This window comes from Salminus brasiliensis, chromosome 16 (assembly GCF_030463535.1).
Source record: "Salminus brasiliensis chromosome 16, fSalBra1.hap2, whole genome shotgun sequence".
NCBI lineage: Eukaryota > Metazoa > Chordata > Actinopteri > Characiformes > Bryconidae > Salminus > Salminus brasiliensis.
This window is the reverse complement of record NC_132893.1, coordinates 25,557,638-25,578,361: the sequence shown is the minus strand read 5'-3', so window position 1 is coordinate 25,578,361 and position 20,724 is coordinate 25,557,638. Positions and strand designations below refer to the sequence as shown.

The following is a 20,724-nucleotide window of genomic DNA, read 5'->3' as shown; positions in this document are numbered from 1 at the left end:
ATAGCAGCCCTGCCCTGCACTGTTTGAAATGGTTAACCACTTTAAAAGGATCCCACAAAAATAAATTAACTTGCATGCCCTGTTTAGCTTGTCTAGATATTTGTAATGACTGGTAGTACAGTACAGCCTGGGTGGCTAAGGGTCATCAGGGCTAATGCTTTGCAGTGGACGGTTGTACCTAGCATCTGTACAATAGCTTAGATTATGCAAGTTAATGCTTTTCATGCCCAATCTAAGTTTACTAACAGGGTTCTGTTTTAATTTTTTCTTACTTTATTGATTGTGGTTCTGTCTGCAATCAACCAATCAAACGAGAATAATGTAAATAGCTTAACACATCTAATATAAAAAATGCTTTCTCCAAATTTAACAAAAATGCCACTTTTAATGACAACTGCAGTCTCAGAATTATTAAGCATCTTTAGTACTTAGTCAAGCATATTTTTGCTTAATGATGACCTGCTGTATATATGCATAGACAGACATCAGCTTCTGACAGCATTCCTGAGGACTCTTAGCGCATGACCAATGTCCTCAAGTTCACTAATATTCTTGGGTTTGTGTTCTCCAACCACCTTTAAATCCCACTAAAGAATTTTCATGGGATTAAAGTCAGGCAACTGATGGCCATTCAGAATCTTCCAGGACTTCTTCTGAAACTAAGCCTTGGTGGACTTTAAGGAATGCTTGGGGTCATTGTCCTGTTGGGAGGTCTGATGACGCCCAAGCTTCAGCTTCCACTTGCTCATAAAAGGCATGGTGTTTTCTTCTTGGATTTCCTGATACTTGATTAAATCCATCTGTCTCTGCACACACAGGTGTCCAGTGCCAGAGGAAGCAAATCAGCCCTAGTATATATTAGTTGTGTTGAGTTGTTTAAATTAGCTTTGATTGGTTTGTTGCAAACAGTTGAAAGTTTGAATATTTTGCTGATAAACTCATTTCGATTGCGATTGGCCATTTAACCCATCAGTGAACACACACACTATTGACTAGAGACATTGAGAACACACATCCAAGTGAGGGGTTGCTACCTCAGCACCTTGAGAGTAATTAGGAATTAGACGCTTGAGGGCACCTCAGCTATGAATGTTATACGTGCTATTCCTTAAATCATCCTACACTCACTTTCTTCGGTTGCAGGGAATTGACCCAGTGACTTTCCGGTTCTGGACCGCCCTTTAGGCCACAGTTGTCCATCAAAGTTTGGACTGAATTTCTACAAGATATCAGAAAGTTATATTTTATTTAGATACCTGTCAGAGTTTTTCAACACCAGGATCCTTACTAACCTTTCATAAAGAAATTATGCGCTCTCTGTAGGGGTGTAATGGTATGTGCATTTGTAATGAACCATCATGGTATGGGGTCACACTGTGCCTTTAAAGGTCCCACTTTTTGGCTGCATACCTCATAATTTAAAAGAATACAGAGAGGAAATGATCAAATGTACCTTCATTCAATTTAGCCTTATGAATGTTCTGACACAGCAGTTACCTATGACAAGCCGCTGGATTTGCATGGTATTGTGGGAACTGTAATGGTTTAGGAGTATTGCAATGGGAGTCTGTAGTAAGCTGTAGTTTTGTAACTTGGTTACATGGAAGTCTAAGTTAGGCTTATGTTTGTGTCTTTTTTCCCATTGTACTACTTATACCAAACTGCGGTGTGAACTGAACCATAACTTTTGTGTTCTGTTTTTTACTCCTATCTCTGTGTCATCCTGGTGTACCAACACCTGGATATATGATGGAACCGATTTGCCACATCTCAGCAAATCTCTGTAGACTTTAAGATTCTTATTTTACACTACATAATCAGATGAGTATTTGTTAGAAGACAGGAAACCATGGTTAATGTGTTGTAAGCCACAGCAAGCTAAATAATGAAAGATTGACAACAGCAACTGGATTATACATGAAGTAGCAAACTAGCTAGTATACATGCTAACCATAACCGGTAGAAGCACAGATTATAACAATATTCAGCCTTTTGCTTGCATATCATGCTGCCACTCATGTATGCATTAATTTATAGCTGAGGCAAAATTTATCTAATCAAGACAGCAGTAACAGCTCCAATCACATTCTGTGTTCTGTGACTATTGCAGAATGGGCAGTAAAATGGCCAGTATTCACTCTGAAAGTCTTAGATACAACACTGTTCACTGTGTAAAAACATTGTTTTATTCTACAGTATAAAGCAATATACTACAGTAGATTTTTTTACACTGTAACAAATCTATGGCAACTGGGGCTTTACTCCATGCCAGACGTTTTCCATTAAAATACTACTAAGAACTTAACATCCAAAGCTCAGAACAACGCAGTACTTGTTCATATCATTCATGCACTCAGCAGATCCGAGAATAGGGCTATTTGCTATGCATGAGATATCATCTATTTGACCTTTTGGATCCTCAAATCCAGATTGTTCTGAATAATTAGCGTTACTAGTGTTAGAGAGCAAATATTTGGGGATGTTCTGTCCGTCCAGTGTCTTGAGCTTGGACACACTTCACAGAGTATGCCCCCGCTCACGACTGGACTCCAGGCTTCTTCAGGGAACTTGGGCTCTACGTATCAAAGTTCTTTGGTCGGCCCCAAATCCCCCCCGGGCACCCGCTGTGTATGAGCCTTTTCAGACACCACAGCAACACCCTTGTTTGTGTGACCCCCCAGTTGTTGAGGGCTTTGTGGGTGCAGCTGTGTCCAATCAGCTTTGTGAAACCGGAGTGGGCCAGTGCTGCTGTTGCCATCAGCCGCCTGCACGTTGTCCAGAGGAGACCGGCTCTGTGTGCTTCCCCCCAAAGAGTCGTCTTTCAAGAGGTTGTGCAGACTCTGCTGCAACAACAAGTTAGAGCTTCATTTAGCTGCACTGTAAAAATGTTACTACTGCCTGCTGTCAGAGCTTCACTGCTATTGTAGTAATACAAAACCCAGGATCAGAAGGAACTTGCATGGTGCATCTGCGCATGCTAAGCAGATACTATGCCTTATTTCTCTAATGACATTAGACAGTTAAGCATAGACAGCTAAGCATAACATTAGAGTTATGCTTAACTAAAAATATTCTTTTCTGTTTAGTCATTAGTCTCTGGGATACAAGTCTGAGTCAATTCTCAAGTCTCTAGGGTTTGATTGTGAGTCAAATGTTAGCTTTCCGGGGTGTGTACCCAAGTCAAACTCCAATTCTCTGGAATATGAGTCTCAGTCGAGTCTAGAGTCTGTTGGGTGCGAGTTCAACTCATGTCTCATGTCCCGAAGACACAAGTCTGAGTTGAGTAGTGCGTCTCTAGGATATAAGTCTGAGTCAATTCTCGAGTCTCTGAGATACAAGTCTGAGTTGAGCCTCAAGACTCTGGGGTGTGAGTGAGAGTCAAAACTCAAGTCTTTGAGGTGCAAGTCCAAGTCTTTAGGCTCTGATGTACAAGTCAAAGTCAAATTTAGAGTTTCTGGGATATAAGTCTGATGCTAACTGTTCACTAGAATATTTGTCTAGATATTTGTAATGACTGGTAGTACAGTACAGCCTGGGTGGCTAAGGGTCATCAGGGCTAATGCTTTGCAGTGGACGGTTGTACCTAGCATCTGTACAATAGCTTAGATTATGCAAGTTAATGCTTTTCATGCCCAATCTAAGTTTACTAACAGGGTTCTGTTTTAATTTTTTCTGACTTTATTGATTGTGGTTCTGTCTGCAATCAACCAATCAAACAAGAATAATGTAAATAGCTTAACACATCTAATATAAAAAATGCTTTCTCCAAATTTAACAAAAATGCCACTTTTAATGACAACTGCAGTCTCAGAATTATTAAGCATCTTTAGTACTTAGTCAAGCATATTTTTGCTTAATGATGACCTGCTGTATATATGCATAGACAGACATCAGCTTCTGACAGCATATAAGTCTGATGCTAACTGTTCACTAGAAGACTTAAGAGAGTCAAATGTTGAGTAATTAATAGACAATTTTAATTTAGTAGTTTAATGAAGCGTAGCATTGTACAAAATAAACTCCTGTTAAAACCAGTTAGACTTGACACGTCTTTAAATCTTCTAGGAAAGCACTGTAGAAAAGCCTTTAATGTTTTAGATAACCTTAACGGATAGTGACACTAAATATTATGCTACAAACTGTGTACTGTGAAAATGTCTATATAGGACTACACACTGTAAATAAAGTGGTTGAAGGAAAGAGGCAGAACAACTGTGAATGGTTGGTTAGTCTGTAGTTTGTAAAGCAACTATGCTTGCTAAAATTAATCTGACACTACTGTAAGTTGCAGGTGGATGGCATCAGTGACACCTGTAAGACTGAATTAAGGTTGGCAATCTTAATTGAATCAGTTCAAGCTGAATTTTCTCAAAGTTAGAGTTGAGTTGGCAGGCAGTTATGGACAAGTCCAATTCGCTCGCTGAACATGCTATTGCTGTTAATCAACCTTATTAACCTTACTGTCACGTGACTCTGCTCACATTTCTCTTCTCTCCTAAGCATCAATACCAGAAAAGAAACTGTCCATCATTCAATAAAGAGGACTATAGATATTACATTCAGTTATTTCAGACTTCTGCTTCTTTCCCAAAAAAGCATCCCGGCTCAGCTTAGCCACAGTGAATACAACATAGCAGCCCTGCCCTGCACTGTTTGAAATGGTTAACCACTTTAAAAGGATCCCACAAAAATAAATTAACTTGCATGCCCTGTTTAGCTTGTCTAGATATTTGTAATGACTGGTAGTACAGTACAGCCTGGGTGGCTAAGGGTCATCAGGGCTAATGCTTTGCAGTGGACGGTTGTACCTAGCATCTGTACAATAGCTTAGATTATGCAAGTTAATGCTTTTCATGCCCAATCTAAGTTTACTAACAGGGTTCTGTTTTAATTTTTTCTTACTTTATTGATTGTGGTTCTGTCTGCAATCAACCAATCAAACGAGAATAATGTAAATAGCTTAACACATCTAATATAAAAAATGCTTTCTCCAAATTTAACAAAAATGCCACTTTTAATGACAACTGCAGTCTCAGAATTATTAAGCATCTTTAGTACTTAGTCAAGCATATTTTTGCTTAATGATGACCTGCTGTATATATGCATAGACAGACATCAGCTTCTGACAGCATTCCTGAGGACTCTTAGCGCATGACCAATGTCCTCAAGTTCACTAATATTCTTGGGTTTGTGTTCTCCAACCACCTTTAAATCCCACTAAAGAATTTTCATGGGATTAAAGTCAGGCAACTGATGGCCATTCAGAATCTTCCAGGACTTCTTCTGAAACTAAGCCTTGGTGGACTTTAAGGAATGCTTGGGGTCATTGTCCTGTTGGGAGGTCTGATGACGCCCAAGCTTCAGCTTCCACTTGCTCATAAAAGGCATGGTGTTTTCTTCTTGGATTTCCTGATACTTGATTAAATCCATCTGTCTCTGCACACACAGGTGTCCAGTGCCAGAGGAAGCAAATCAGCCCTAGTATATATTAGTTGTGTTGAGTTGTTTAAATTAGCTTTGATTGGTTTGTTGCAAACAGTTGAAAGTTTGAATATTTTGCTGATAAACTCATTTCGATTGCGATTGGCCATTTAACCCATCAGTGAACACACACACTATTGACTAGAGACATTGAGAACACACATCCAAGTGAGGGGTTGCTACCTCAGCACCTTGAGAGTAATTAGGAATTAGACGCTTGAGGGCACCTCAGCTATGAATGTTATACGTGCTATTCCTTAAATCATCCTACACTCACTTTCTTCGGTTGCAGGGAATTGACCCAGTGACTTTCCGGTTCTGGACCGCCCTTTAGGCCACAGTTGTCCATCAAAGTTTGGACTGAATTTCTACAAGATATCAGAAAGTTATATTTTATTTAGATACCTGTCAGAGTTTTTCAACACCAGGATCCTTACTAACCTTTCATAAAGAAATTATGCGCTCTCTGTAGGGGTGTAATGGTATGTGCATTTGTAATGAACCATCATGGTATGGGGTCACACTGTGCCTTTAAAGGTCCCACTTTTTGGCTGCATACCTCATAATTTAAAAGAATACAGAGAGGAAATGATCAAATGTACCTTCATTCAATTTAGCCTTATGAATGTTCTGACACAGCAGTTACCTATGACAAGCCGCTGGATTTGCATGGTTTTGTGGGAACTGTAATGGTTTAGGAGTATTGCAATGGGAGTCTGTAGTAAGCTGTAGTTTTGTAACTTGGTTACATGGAAGTCTAAGTTAGGCTTATGTTTGTGTCTTTTTTCCCATTGTACTACTTATACCAAACTGCGGTGTGAACTGAACCATAACTTTTGTGTTCTGTTTTTTACTCCTATCTCTGTGTCATCCTGGTGTACCAACACCTGGATATATGATGGAACCGATTCAGCATTGCTATCACTATTACTACTGCTGAGTACATCATTGATGATATCAATGCCCTTAACACTTGAAGGCTTATTTTGCTGTAACTACAGGGACTTCTGTTTAAACTGGTGGGGCGATTCTTTGGTAATAGAGGTTTGTAATAACAACACGTCCATAAACTTTTTAAGGGGTGAAGGTGACTTCATACCATTTATTAGTTATTCATTTATAGGTGGTTTCCCCTTGTGAGTCTTGGTTTCCTCCCAGGGTTTCTTAGCTTTGAAGAGCTTTCTATTGTCACTGTTGCCTTTAGTTTGCTCTCTTTTATTTCTTTAGTTTTATTCCTGGATCTCTTTAAAGCTGCTATAAGACAACGTCAAGTCAATAAATTTGACTTGACTTGCTTAGTTTAATCCACAAAGGCCTGTGTAGGCCCACTCTTTAGTTCCTTACTCTCGTCTCCACAAAACATACATAGTAATTGCTGAATTATTCATTGTAGTTACTGAACAATAAGTTGTGTTTATAACAGAATAATGAAGCAGCAGGGTTTAATAGCGACAGTTAGCTTTTTTTTTCTTTCATAAAAAAACAGGAGCTTTAAATCAGCCTTAATGCAGGTTTCCTCCTTAGTCCTCCAGTTTCATTGTTGCTGAGTTTGTTTTTTAGCCTAACATAGCCTGGCTGAGATGTGATGTGCCTGTTGATGGTCGAGGTGCTTTGTCTCAGCTCTCAGTCAGACAGGAGGAATCTGCCCAGTAGGAGAGAAGTGAGCTTGTTTCAACATTGTCGTTAGAGCAAGAGGGCTCTGATTGGTTTGAGACAAAACATCGCCAGTGTGTTAATGACATGTGGCTCGGCTGGCAGCAAGGCACCCATTGTGTGCTCTGTGTCTACTGCCACACTCTGTCCTGTCAATCACATGAGCAGAAAGCTGTAGATGCAGGAGATGGATCACAGACAACTGTCCGCAACTCATTTACAGTTGTGGATAGGGGTGGACAGAATGATGCTATCTTAATCAATTGTAGCAATGCATTTTTCTGTTCATAGCATGAATATTTCAACTTTAGGACACTGAATATGTATTACACAGCTTTTCTAGTCACAATAGAGAAGTTTTGGCAATAGAATAGGACTATATGGAGCATATAAACATGAACCTATTGTTATAATGCTTAATGTCCCTGGGGTTCTTTGTTACTTCCCGTGATTTACTCCCTCAAGGAGTAAGGAGAAAACAACTGCTTTTTCAAAAACTTCCATATATTTATAGACGTGGTCTTATTCACAAACACTGCCTGGTTACTGTTCAGTGACTCAGCCAAGACCAGACAGCCTTTTTATTTCAGTGTTGCTAACCTTAGTTTATAAATGTGGTAAAGTAAAACAATCGTTTCAAGCATATTTAGAACCATTATCATGACTACAGGGTTGAGTATGCTGTAAATGTAACAAAGCTTTGTCTATTGCATTTTAGGAATTCCATAATTATATGGTGTCTGTTGATGGAAAAGCCATTTTTGGGGAATGCCACACTGATGCCCCACCAAGGAGGCATGGGAAATGCACAACAAATAGCACTGTCTCATGAGAAATTACTGACTGCCTGTAAGGCCTTGTATTCACTTCACTGATCAGCGAACCCAAAAGAATACATTTACTTATTAATTGCTATGCTTTTGTGCTTACATTTCTCAAAATCTGAATCTCAGAATGTAAATATATCCACTCACAGATGTTGATCATAATTTTACTATGAGTAAATCAGATGCAGTATCAGGTGCAAGCTTTATTGTAGATGTAATTGATAACAATATTAGTAGTCCTACACAGACTGTGACTACACAGCATATTTTGCGCTGTGATTTCTCCCATACATACAGACTACAGAGAGATAACATGTTGGAGGCCTATATCTCTGTCTAGCTGATATAGCTGCTGCCTTTTACTGCTTGTAAAAGTATGCCTAAAGGTAAGGTAAAGGTAAAATATTTCGAATTTCGCATTGATTTCTCATCAACATTTCATTCTACAGTCACCACTCATTCTGAGTGTGAATTTGTAGTGGTCTACAAGTACCGCCATCTACTTCAATCATTGATCAAACTACTTATGGCCCGCCACTACTGGCAACAATTGGTCAAACTGCTTCCCACCACAGCTGATAGACCACAGCCTAAAAATGCCTAAATGCAAATGTGAATAAGCACAAATCAGTTTGACTTTATCTGTTTTATTTTATTGATGTATTTTTATTATATTTCGTCACATAATAAATCTTACATAAACTAAAACCTAAAACTAAAACCTTATATTTTTAACATTATTTAAGACACATAAGTTACAATGGGAGAATTTAGAAATAAATGCTATTAAGGCTATTTATTAGTTTGGGTAAATGAGTAAATGTTTATGTAATAATGTTCATTAACATAGCTGAATGATTTTTGAGATCCCTCCTGCTCTCACACACACTACCACAGTCCTACAACTTAGGTTTACTTGAAGCCCTGGAATATGTAATTAGTCACATGCTCTATATTTTAATGCTCATTTTTTTGCACTGTCCCCCTGCTAACTCACAATGGTGATTAGCAGTCACGCTTACTCAGAATGACTTAAAAATGAAAAATGATTTGTTTGTTCAATGTGGATGGTCATGCATGCTATATGTGAGGTGTTTGACCATTGCCATCAGGTCAATTTTTGGCTTTGTAGGCCAGCATCATGGTTTCAGATCTGTGCATTCAAAAGGAATTGCTGTAGTGAAGTTCTGAGATGAGAAAGATCTGAACAAGCATCTTGGTGGCTTCTCTAGAGAGTAACGATTGAATTCTGTGGAGGTAGTGCAGGAGAAGCCTGAATGGCTTAGTCAGGTTGGCACCATGAGCTGAGAACAATAACTGGTTTCCCAGATCTATGCCAAGGCTTTGTCCTTCTGCAGCTGGAGGGCTCAGAGAGTTCCTAAATTATTTTAATATACTTAGTGTTGTATTTTACACAATGTGTCATAAGATCAGGGGAATTTCAGCCAAAATGCTTACATTTTCTTTGTTCTGAAAACCACTTTTGCTGTGAGCAAATCATGCAACATTTGTTTTTGAGAACGTTCTCTATGAATTCTAGTATTTGACATAAACCTCTTTGTATTTGCATTTCTGTCAAACTTAGTTTGGTAAATGATGAATGTGAGCATATCACTTGATCCAGACTGTGCTGGAAACAATGTAACAACTGTTGTAATGCAACAGAAACAGATCTGGTTGTGATTATCTCTCCTTTCCAGAACACTAGCACCTCTGTTGTGTCAGAGCATAGTCATTATGCTGTACCAAATGCAGGTTCAGTTGTTCAACTCAGGTTCATACAAGGTTGCCTCTCTGGATCTACTTCTTTATTATCCAAAACTTTTATTTTCAACAACTCATAAAACATAAAATAAAGAAACAAATACACACAGTTTCAATTAAAGTTGACAGAAAAACAGATGACTGGTGGTTTTGCCCTGTAATGACAAATTTAAATCTTGGATCAAAAGTTTAGGTAACTATAACACCAGAAATTAGATTATTTGTTGTATATTTATGAAAGTATAAAGTTATCCCCGAAGTTTGATCTATTCTTCTAAACAAGTCAACAAATATCACGCAGCTGAGTCGCTTTTTAGGTCAGCTAATCTGGCTTAAATTAGCCACTATGAGTGCTCAATTAAATTAACCTCCATGAGTGTTCTATTGTAAATATAAGCTAAATTTGCTATTCCTCAGTTTGGGATAGGTCTCAGTTAGAAAGGTCCATTTGGGCAAATCATGGAGTTTTCTGTGAAAATGCACTAGGCGTGTGTGCCAGAAAATGGCCGCTTGGTGAGCCAGCGCAAACGTTTGCTAATCATTATTGTGATATCAAAACTTCAAAATACTGGAGGCTAAAATTGTGAAGACTCCAATCTGCAGAGGCGTTGCCAGGGATTTTGGTCCCCATAAAAATATATTACACTGGACCCCACAGCTCTTATAATTCTGCCAAAACACTCTTAAAGTTTAACTTAAATTTATAGGGTCCCTGTCAGTCACAGGCAGTTAGTATCATCCTAACTTTTCCCCTATAAGGCGCCCCCCCCAGTCACAGAATGTTAGGCCTAGATTGTTTGATGTGAGCATCCTGATCATTCACTAATAATCTTGGGTGTTTGGATGGACTGAGGCATTCGCAGTTCAGCAGTGTGTTTAAATAGATAGCAGATAAACATATTTGAGAGATTTAGATGAGTGTATAAGGAGTCTGCCAAGCCACCTCAAAATGATGCATTAACCAATTACACATTGCTTTTTGAGTTACGTCAACTTAGATGAGTCAAAAGTTCTCCTAACTCACATTTTTACTTCTGCATCTCAGTGGCATCATCAATAAATCTTTATCATTAGTGAATGAGCTGCAGCTAAAATGGCTTAAATATTGTGTAAGATTGTGTTTGATATATGTTCCTCCCTCTCAATTTGTTTACTGTTTATTCCTGTCTGCCGTTTTTGGCATTCTCCCTATCACATCGTCTTCCTATTCTCATGGAGGGCTGTGATGTTGATGGGACTTTAACTTATGATCCTCAGTCACTTGACAAGCAGGCAGTTAGACAGTTGTCCCACTCTAGAGCTGTGAAGCCATATACATTTTTGTGTCTAAAAAGTAATTGAAGGTACACTTACTCAGAACTGTGTTTATATGTAGTGTAACTGTACAGCTCCAGAGTGGCCCTACAGTCTAACTGCCTACTCATCAAGTGTGAGGAGATCGTAAGTTCAAATTTAAGCAAGCCTCAGCACTCTGTTGTCAAAAGCATGTCAGTATGGAGACACTCATGGGATGGGGGAGTTCTAACCTGCAGATGGACATAAATATTAAACAACTTGAGGGGGAGGAGCCATGGACTAAATTTCCTACACAATATTTCAGCTGCAGCTCATATACTAATGTTTTTGCATCGGCCCAACTGCTGAGAAATACAGAACTGTCAATAAAAGTGAAAGAAGCATGTGGGTTCTGACTCTTGGTTATGCAGTGTTATCAAAGATCAGTGGATATTGATTTTGCACAATGATTTTGAAGCTATTTTTAAAGATAACTTCTACACTTCAGCTACATAATGTTGCTTTAAAAGGTACTGAGACACAAAAATAAAATGATTCAAATGTTAAGAGATTAGAAAAGAAATTTTAACTAAACTAACTTGAGCTCATTTGAAAAATATATTTTAAGTTGGCCTGACAGTGTTTGGATTCTGTAGTAACTTCTTGTACTCACCTAGCAGCTTTTTTTGTGTTATTTAACTGAAAAATAACATATTGTATCTAATCCTGGTGATGTGAAGCTGTATTTTTTGGGCTGGTGGCTGCTTGCCTGTAGTGACACTTCACAAAGTGAATGGAGTAGGTATAATAAGAGTGATGGAATCTGGTCTAGGGTTCAGGGCTGAGCACTACATCTTTAGAGTGCTAGATGGGTGTGTTAGAGTGAATTTAGAGACCATGCTAATAATGGTCACACAGATAAATATGATTTACATATTATATAAATATGATTTACATATTATATAATATAATATAAATTAGAATATGAAACATTTTGTGTGTAAAAGAGAGTGCAAATGAAAATCTTAGACCTGTAGCCCACATTTCTTCTCTTTAATGGCTATATTACTGTCACGATTAACAACAAATTGGCCCTGAAAGAGAACCCTGTGGAACTCCACAATATATATTTATAGGATTAATAACTGAATAATAATCATATGAGTTAAAAATGAGTGTATCCTCATTGTCTTCTGTGTTTTCTCTGTCCAAAAGGTGTTGCCTACAATGATGCTCTCACTGCTATGGCACTGTGGCTCTGTCCTGCTGACCCTATCATGCTGCCTACTGGGAGTGACATCATCGCTGAACCTGGAGGACCCCAATGTCTGCAGCCATTGGGAGAGGTAAAGCATAATGCATGATGTATCCTGAAATGTGTGTATTGTTACACCCTTACACTAACACTAAACCACTAAACCTAATCCCAACTTTCACCTGAGGAACCTAAATTAAACGTTTTCGCCATTAAGTTTTCAACAATAAAACGTGGCTTTTGTATAAAAGCACCTGTAGGTTAGCTCTGCTTTGTTGTGGTTATACTGAAAACACATAAAACCAAAACATCCACACATACACACACATCCACACTCTCACACACTGCATGGCAACAGACACACACAGTTTTAATAGGCAGAAGATTTCCGCATCCAAATTAAGGAATGGTTTGGGAATCCATTAAAGCAGATTGAAAAGAACAAAGGTAGAGGCTGCTTTCCCAGCTAGATTTACTTTCACTGAGTAATGTGTGGGAACAGCTGCAGCGCCCTAAGCGGCCGTGAAGAGGGAGACCATGGAACAGTGCCCGCAGAGACAGAGAGTGTGAGTGTGGCCTCGCAGTGGACCCCCACATCCAAGCCTGGCTAATGTCTTGTTGGATGATGTTTTAATACCTTGTTACTAACACTTAGTCACCACTGTTCAAGCCTGTTGAGAATGTTGTAGAATGCCTTAATAAGCAAAGGCTAGGAATATTGCCAGTGTGCATGTCCATATCAGATTACCATGTGTAGATAACACACTCTCAGGCAATCCAAAGTAAGTAGCTACTCCTTAAGTGGATTTATCAAATGAATACATTTTGGGAGGAAGAAGCCCCTAAAGCCCCTCCTTCCTAATCTAATGTCCTATAAAATCCTTCTCTGCCTTGTTCACGTGTCTATGACAAGTCTGTGCAACCCTCCACCACCCGGTCACCCCCCCCTTTGAATCCTGTCATCTATCATTCCTGGCTCTACATTTCAAAGAGGGCTGGCTTCCTACCACAAAGGAGAAGCTTTTTTTCTTACAGTTGAACCAACTGTTTTTCTTATTATGCAATCAGAGCAGATATATCAACCTCTGTCCTTATTGGCTGATCAGCTTTGCTATTGTGGATCATTCCAAAAGCAGAGAGCAGTCCAATATACTACATATACACTACATATAACTTGAATGTGACTGAATGGAGCTAAACTGCTGTAAGATAATGTAATAGATAAGTATATGTAAATGTGGTGCTTCTGCTGTGGTGGTTCACTGTTCTGCTGTGCAGCGTGACCTGCACAAATATGACCTTAATGGAAGAGTCATTAGAGGGAAACCTTTCCTGCATTCTCACCAACAAATTCTGAAAATTCTGCGTCAGAAATCTAAGCAACATCTAAACAAACCTGATGCATTTTGGAAGCAAGTCCTGTGGAGAGATGAAAAGGGTGCAGGACTTCATGAAAAGAACACAGCCCCAACTGATAAACAAGGGAGCTTTGGGCTTGTGTTGCAGCCAGTGGCCCAGAGAATATTTTGCTGGTCCAGGAAAGAATAGATTCAGTTAAATAGGAGCAAATTCTGGAAGCAAACATGAGACTGTCTGTAAAAAAAATCTTAAACACACCTCAATATCCACAAGCTGAAGGTTTTGCAATGGCTCTCACAGTCCTCAAACCTAAAGGTCACCAAAAATCTGTGACAAGCAGTGCATGCAAGACAAGAACCCCTCAGAGCCTTTTGCAGGGAAGAATAGGCATAAATGCTCCCAACAACAACTGTATTACTCAATGCAGCCCATGCAGAGTTCTTAAGCTTTGCTTCAGGCTATTTCTTTTTTGTGTTATTTTGAAACTGTAAAAGATGGAAATAAAAAAGTAATCTTGCTTAAAATACAACAGAAATGCGTCATCTTTAACCTCGTAGTCGTCAGTTCATCGTTCTTAAAATGTCCATCCTTGCCACAACAGAGAGCTCCAGATTTGGCCATCCAAATGCAGATGAATGAAGGAGCCATTCACTAACAAGCTCTCTTTCACAAACTTTTCAAGTGACATTCTTCACATTTGAACACAGCTCATTCTCATCAGCGGGGGCCATACACACTTATATCTCCAGAAGTGCCTGCAGTCACAACTGTTCCATTAGGATCACAAGGGAGCAATTGTCACCACTAAGTGTCCCACTGAAGGACCCTCTAATCATTTGTTTGTCCGTCAGGCGGTTATAAATATCCCTGTTTGCCTTAACTGAGAAGAAAAAAGTGAAAAATTTCATGCGATTATGTTGAAGAGCAACTGCTACACCCCCCCCCCCCCCCCCCCCCCCTTCACATAGCCCAGATGTTGAGAGATGTTTTCCAAAAGACTTTGGAGTATCTGGCACCACATATAAGGATGGACAGTATGATGATATGATATCTTGTCCATCATTCCAGAGAACACAGTCCCACTGCTCCACAGCTCATGACTGGGGGGCTTTGTTATCTCTCTAGCCCACACCTGGCATTAGGTCTGTGCTTATCTGCTCCAGAAAGTCCTATTCTATTGGCAGTGCTTCTCTACAGGGACTAGACAAGCTTTGTATGTGCATTTGCACATCTGTGTCAGCAACAGGTGCAACCTAAAGTAACTGAATAAATTAATTAAAAGGGGTGTCCACAAACATATGTCCACAATATGTTTGTTAATATTTTATTTTATTAATATTTTTTATTGGTAAAGAACCTTTATATCAGGTTCTTTAGACCTTTAAAAGGTTCTTCACACTCACACGTCTCTATAACAAACATGGTTCTTTATGGACCCAAAAGTGGCTCTTCTATGGCATCACTCAAAGAACCATTTGAAGCACCTTTATTTTTAAGAGTTTATCTTAGTATCTTAGTCCCATTGTTTGTAAAAATAGCCACACTGATTTAAATCGGGGCCACCCACGCTCTGTGGAAGTGTGTGGGGGTCTGTCATGGGGTATGATCACTCAGTGAGGGAAAGCTGGCATGTAATCCTTTCTTGATACACAGATACCATCATTATGCCCCCTCCCCTTCCTTATTATAGCATTTAGCCTGTGCTCCCATTAGCCACTTAAGCTGGAGTTATGGGACCACACATCAACTGCATAAACAGGTCACACAGTGCAAGTGCTGATATGTGTGTGTTGTATTTATTGTGTGTGTGTCCTTCACAGCTACTCGATCACAGTGCAGGAGTCGTATGCACACCCGTTTGATCAGATCTACTACACAAGCTGCACTGATATCCTCACGTGGTTCAAGTGCACACGCCACCGGTGAGATGGCAATCAACACTGCAGACAGAAACACTGTTATAGAGCTCTATTGATTCCTTTAATTCAGTTCAGTTCAGTTGTATGTAGGCTATATAGCACATTTCACAACACACATTGTCACATACAGCCTGTACCAGATAACTGAGTGGGTGTTACAATACATCAGTATTACAGTGCATCCTGAATATTATTGTAAGAGGAAAGTGATAGACAAATAAAATACATCAATTCTGCCTAACTGAAAGAACTGAGGGGGGCAACCCTGCACTACAGAATGTTTTGTATTGAACCAAACATGCTAAATGCCCCTAAATAAAACATATTAAATATATTGCTGTAATATGTTTTATTCACATTGAAATTATGTACACATTCAATGCATTTCACTGGTTGTTAGACTAAACTTCTAAAATTTAGAAAATGTGTTGTTACTACAAAATATTTACATTACCAAACAATTTGCAATTCAAGCCAATGTGTTATTAGAAAACACATTTATTTTAGAGGTCTGGGTGTTTTTAAGCAACCCAGGCACTCTTCAGGCTTTTGATACTCTTAATTTAAGTTACATTAATCTTAATGGCAACAAAACTGGCAACAATTTTTTTCTTGAACTTGTTTTGAGAACATCATGGTAATCATTCTGTTTCTGCCTTGCCTTCAGGGTGAGCTACAAGACGGCCTACAGAAGAGGAGAGAAAACCATGTATCGCCGCAAGTCTCAATGCTGCCCAGGGTTCTATGAGAGCAGGGAGATGTGTGTTCGTAAGTCATACTGTTTCTTCAGCTGTTCATTAAAGTTAAGAACAGAAAAAAGAATACCTTTATTGCCATTAGTCACATCCAATGCTCTGGATATTACTACTTCTACTACTACTGATATTACCACAAATAATAATAATAATAATAATAATAATAATAATGTAGTTTCATACTTCAAAGCAAAGCATTTCCAAGAAAATGTATGATACAGAACTGTATGTCATGAGGATGTATCTACCTCAGGCAGTTTTAAAAATAGATTAAAGTACACACTATTAAAAGATATATTCATGAAAACAGATAACATCAGCTTCCATACAAGTGAAGATTTAAATGACTTCTTTTTGTCTTTTCATACAGATATGGCACTTTATATACATGCTGTCATGTAGTGCTGTATTGTCAACCCAATGTTCTCTGAGATTATAAACCACTTGCTTAAAGGAACACTTCAGGCTAAAATTAGCTTTTAATGTTTACATGTTTACAATGTTTAATTTATTTATTATGGTCAATCAAAAATCTTGTATCTTTACTATTTATCTCTATTTATCTAAAAAAAAAACTTTACAGAAGGAAATTAAAATTCAATAAAGCTTCATGTAAAAATATTTTATTCCAGCTACTTCTGCATTTCTATTCATCAAGGAATTCTGATACAATTTAAAAAAAACAAATGCCAGATTGAAAAACAGAACAATTGTTTTGTATGTATACATTTGCAACAGAAATTAAACCCCCACTACAAATAAGGTTTATTAGAAAATGTGTTTGCAATAAACCAATCAAACATTTATTTAAATTTATATGAACACAACTAATATATAACAAGTGCTTTCTCCAAATTTCAGACAAAGTGCCTCTTTCAATGACAGCAGTTTCAGAATTATTCAACCCCTTCATGACAAGCGTTTAGTAGTTAGTAGAGAACCCTTTGGCTGTTATGACCTGCTGCAAATGTGATGACCAGAATCTTCCAGGACTTCTTCTGAAACCAAGCCTTAGTGGACTTTGTGCTTAGGATCATTGTCCTTTTGGAAGGTCCAGTGAAGTCCAAGCTGATTCCTGATGAATCCATCTTGCCCATATGCTTCATTCCTCCTCCTCCAGACAAGCTGCAACAAATCATTGTTGCATTAATGCAGTCAGGCGCAAACATACCTGATAAACAGATTACTAGTGACAGGCCAAGCCTGGGTCACTTGGGTTATTAAAGGAGAGCATGTCTGTACTGGAGCAGCGGATGATAAAAGTCTTTATCCTTGATGAGTCAGCTTTTATATCACAGTGGATGTGAAAATGTGACCCCCTGTTGCTCAAAGGGGACTTTCTTTGGGCTCTGAAAAGAAGCTGTTGTGTGTACAGTTAGCTGCAGTCACATGGTTCCTTCTCATGCCCTCCGTTTCCTCATCCATTCGGAGACTCATGTGTCTGCTGGGAAATGGTTTCTTTTTAAAATGTGATCTGTATTGAGCTCCTACTGTATGTTGGTCAAGCTAATGAGTGCTGTCCGCCAGCAAACCCGTTTTATGTGGGAACAGACAAGTTGTACCGGCTGTAGTCAGTCATGCTCACTAACAGGAAGGTAAGAATCCTTGGCAAGTTAAAGCACATTTTGGAACTTTCAGCAGCGATTTCAAATCTTAAGTTTTCAAGTCTGAACCAAAGGGCTTTCGTTACATTGTATACATTTGATCCGGTTAGATCTCCCTATACTTTATGGTTTTTCAAGTACTTGATACTTGAGTTAACAGATTACCCCCGATTCCCTTTTTTCTGTTTATGAATAAGTGTTAATCGAACCAAACAAGGTGGGTGTAAAAGCACCCTGCATGTAGAATTTTGTGTGACCCTGTGTTGATTTCAGAACCCCCTCAAAATTAAAACTTGCGCACCAAATTTATTTTCTATTGAAGTTGAATGTTGAAAACTCTCATTCTGCATCTGATTCCAGCATTGCCATTACATTAATGTTGATAATAAGTGTAAGTAAACTCATCAGAAAAAATCTTAAACTTTAACATATGTTAATATTACATCATTTTGGCCCCCTTCTATTGACCCTTTGTAAAGATGTTTTATTTATTTATTATTTTAATAATATGAATTATTATTATTCAGTGTAGACGATCAGCTAAAATTGTGGATGGCAGAATGGGTGGGTTGGTCAATGGATGGGTTGATGAATGGGTGGATGGGTGCAACACAGCAAATAAAAAATATACCTTCGTGTTCAGTGTTGTGTGGGTGATGTGGGGTATTGAATTAGTAAAAAAAGGATGTGTGCAAAAAAAAGGCATTAACATGCCAAAAATGACTGTATAATAGATTATTAGCTGTTATTAGAACGACATTGCCGTGACCTGTGTGTGAACTAGGATTTTGGCCCCCTGACATCGACCTAGGAAATGAATACTTACCGCTAACCCTAAAGACCCCAGATTTCCCACTCAGCTCTTATTTACAAACAGTCACTCACAATTAGCCTCAGTTTCTCTTTAAAAAGCCTGTATTCATAGCATGGCGAAGGATGTGTCGGATCTGGTCCAGATCATGGAAAGTCTGCTGTAATGTCGTAAAGCTGCGTGGCTTAATGGATTTGGTTGTGTTCCCAGTGTAGGTTTATCCACTGTGTTAGACTTTAGTAGTCTCATTCAGCTGTAATTGCTTTTTCGCTGTCTTGTGTTAATGCTAGCAGAACAGCAGCAGAGTCAATGGCAGTCCTGTCCCTGTGCATAGATCATGTCCTTTGATAGCTTTTTAAAGACTGAAGCACTTTTTCATTCTGGTTTTGTTTGCTACCACACCCTGAAAGCCACTCGTTTGAGCGGTTGCTGCTCTGTTTAGCAGGCTAGCGTGCCGTTTCCCCCTCATGTTTGTTTTTTCCCTCTAGCTCTTCTTCACTTGGGTTGTGTGCATTTGAAAGGATGAAATCTGACCTTACTTTCCTGTTTTTTTCTCTTTCTCCCTCTTCCTCCCTCTTCCTCCCTCCCCCCCCCCCTCCAGCCCACTGTGCTGAGAAATGCGTGCACGGCCGCTGCGTGGCCCCCAACACCTGTCAGTGTGAGCCCGGGTGGGGAGGAGCCAACTGCTCCAGCGGTAAGTCCTCCAGCTGTAGCTGTCCGTCTCTCAGTGCGCCCACGGATCCAAGCACACACACAAACACACAAACTGGTTCTCTGTGCCAACCCTTTCAAAACACCAGAGCACAACGGAAGGCAACCAGAGTGACGCCAAAGGTTTTGGCTGCTCCATAGTCAACCCATACGTAGAAACACTCTCAGTGCTCTTTCTCTGTGGCAGCATTTTTTTTTACTGTTCACAAAACTACATCCTGGAAAATCTAAGAGCTTTACATGACAGGTTTAAAGGCATACTGCAGCATTTTGCAACCTAAAATTTATCTATACCATAATGTATTACTGATATGTAAAATCTTTTATAGTGGAAGCTGGTTGCTTTACCATATTCACATTAGCTTTGGCTTTCTGCTATTAAATTTACTCTGCTCTGTTGCATTTACTTGATCTATAAAGGAAATGGTCTATCAAAGAAAACGGATAGACTTTTATTTTGTTATTGTCAGAATCTATCGTTCTTAACATGAATAGGAATGTAGGTATCTCATGTTTTATAATGAACTTGTTAGTAATGTTAGTGTAATCAAAATATACAATACTAAGTGCTTACCGATACAAACTGCTTAAAACTGGCTTATGCACTCAATCAGGAAAAACATAGTTCTTTTATCCAGCAATAAAAACATGGCTGTACACAGAAAGCACCGATTCTACATTCTCATCTGTTTTACTATACGTAGTGTTAACATGCAGACAGCATAACTCTTCAACCGGCAGAATTACAATAATAAAAAAATATTTAACCAGTCAATTTCCATCCTGCCAGCAAAATAGATTAGAAGTGTGTTTCACCTCTTTTTAGTTCTTTTTCTAAAAAGTTCAGGGAATTGTGTTTTAAAAATGATTGGTCATGGTAGTCGACTGCATGCTACATTACATTAAGCATAAGCAGTTGTTAAGATACTGAGTTTTTCCCCTAAATGTATTCTCATTCTCCTAACTGCATACTTAACTCCTTAAACAGCTTAGAACCCGTCAGCAGGCCATAAGTGTTATTACAAACTTCTAATACCAAAGAATAGCCCCACCAGTTTGTAAGGATCTATGTATTGTGTCTATGTAGTTACTGAATAACGCATCTTAGTGTGTAATAAGCCCTGTTGTGTTTCGGGATTAAAGGGTTGATGTTGTTTTGTAGTAGTTGTTGAGTCGTTGAGGTCATTGTTATAAATGGATAATAAGTAGACATATCATATTGATATTAATAGGCATCAGTATCTAGCTGATATCAGCAGGAAATGCCGGATTGGAGGTTAGATATTTGATATTGGAAATCTACTCTTAAG

General features: G+C 38.8%; 1 protein-coding gene across 2 annotated transcripts in view; it reads left to right on the top strand.

The window, feature by feature from the left end:
- Positions 1 to 20,724, top strand: part of megf10 (multiple EGF-like-domains 10) — a 68,098-nt gene that overhangs the window by 9,299 nt on the left and 38,075 nt on the right. For both annotated transcript variants that reach the window (XM_072658688.1, XM_072658687.1), the window contains exons 2-5: positions 12,216 to 12,346; positions 15,435 to 15,536; positions 16,201 to 16,301; positions 19,305 to 19,397. In XM_072658688.1, the coding sequence (XP_072514789.1) occupies positions 12,228 to 12,346; positions 15,435 to 15,536; positions 16,201 to 16,301; positions 19,305 to 19,397 (415 nt within the window). In that variant the 5' untranslated portion in view covers positions 12,216 to 12,227. The remainder of the gene's footprint in view (positions 1 to 12,215; positions 12,347 to 15,434; positions 15,537 to 16,200; positions 16,302 to 19,304; positions 19,398 to 20,724) is intronic.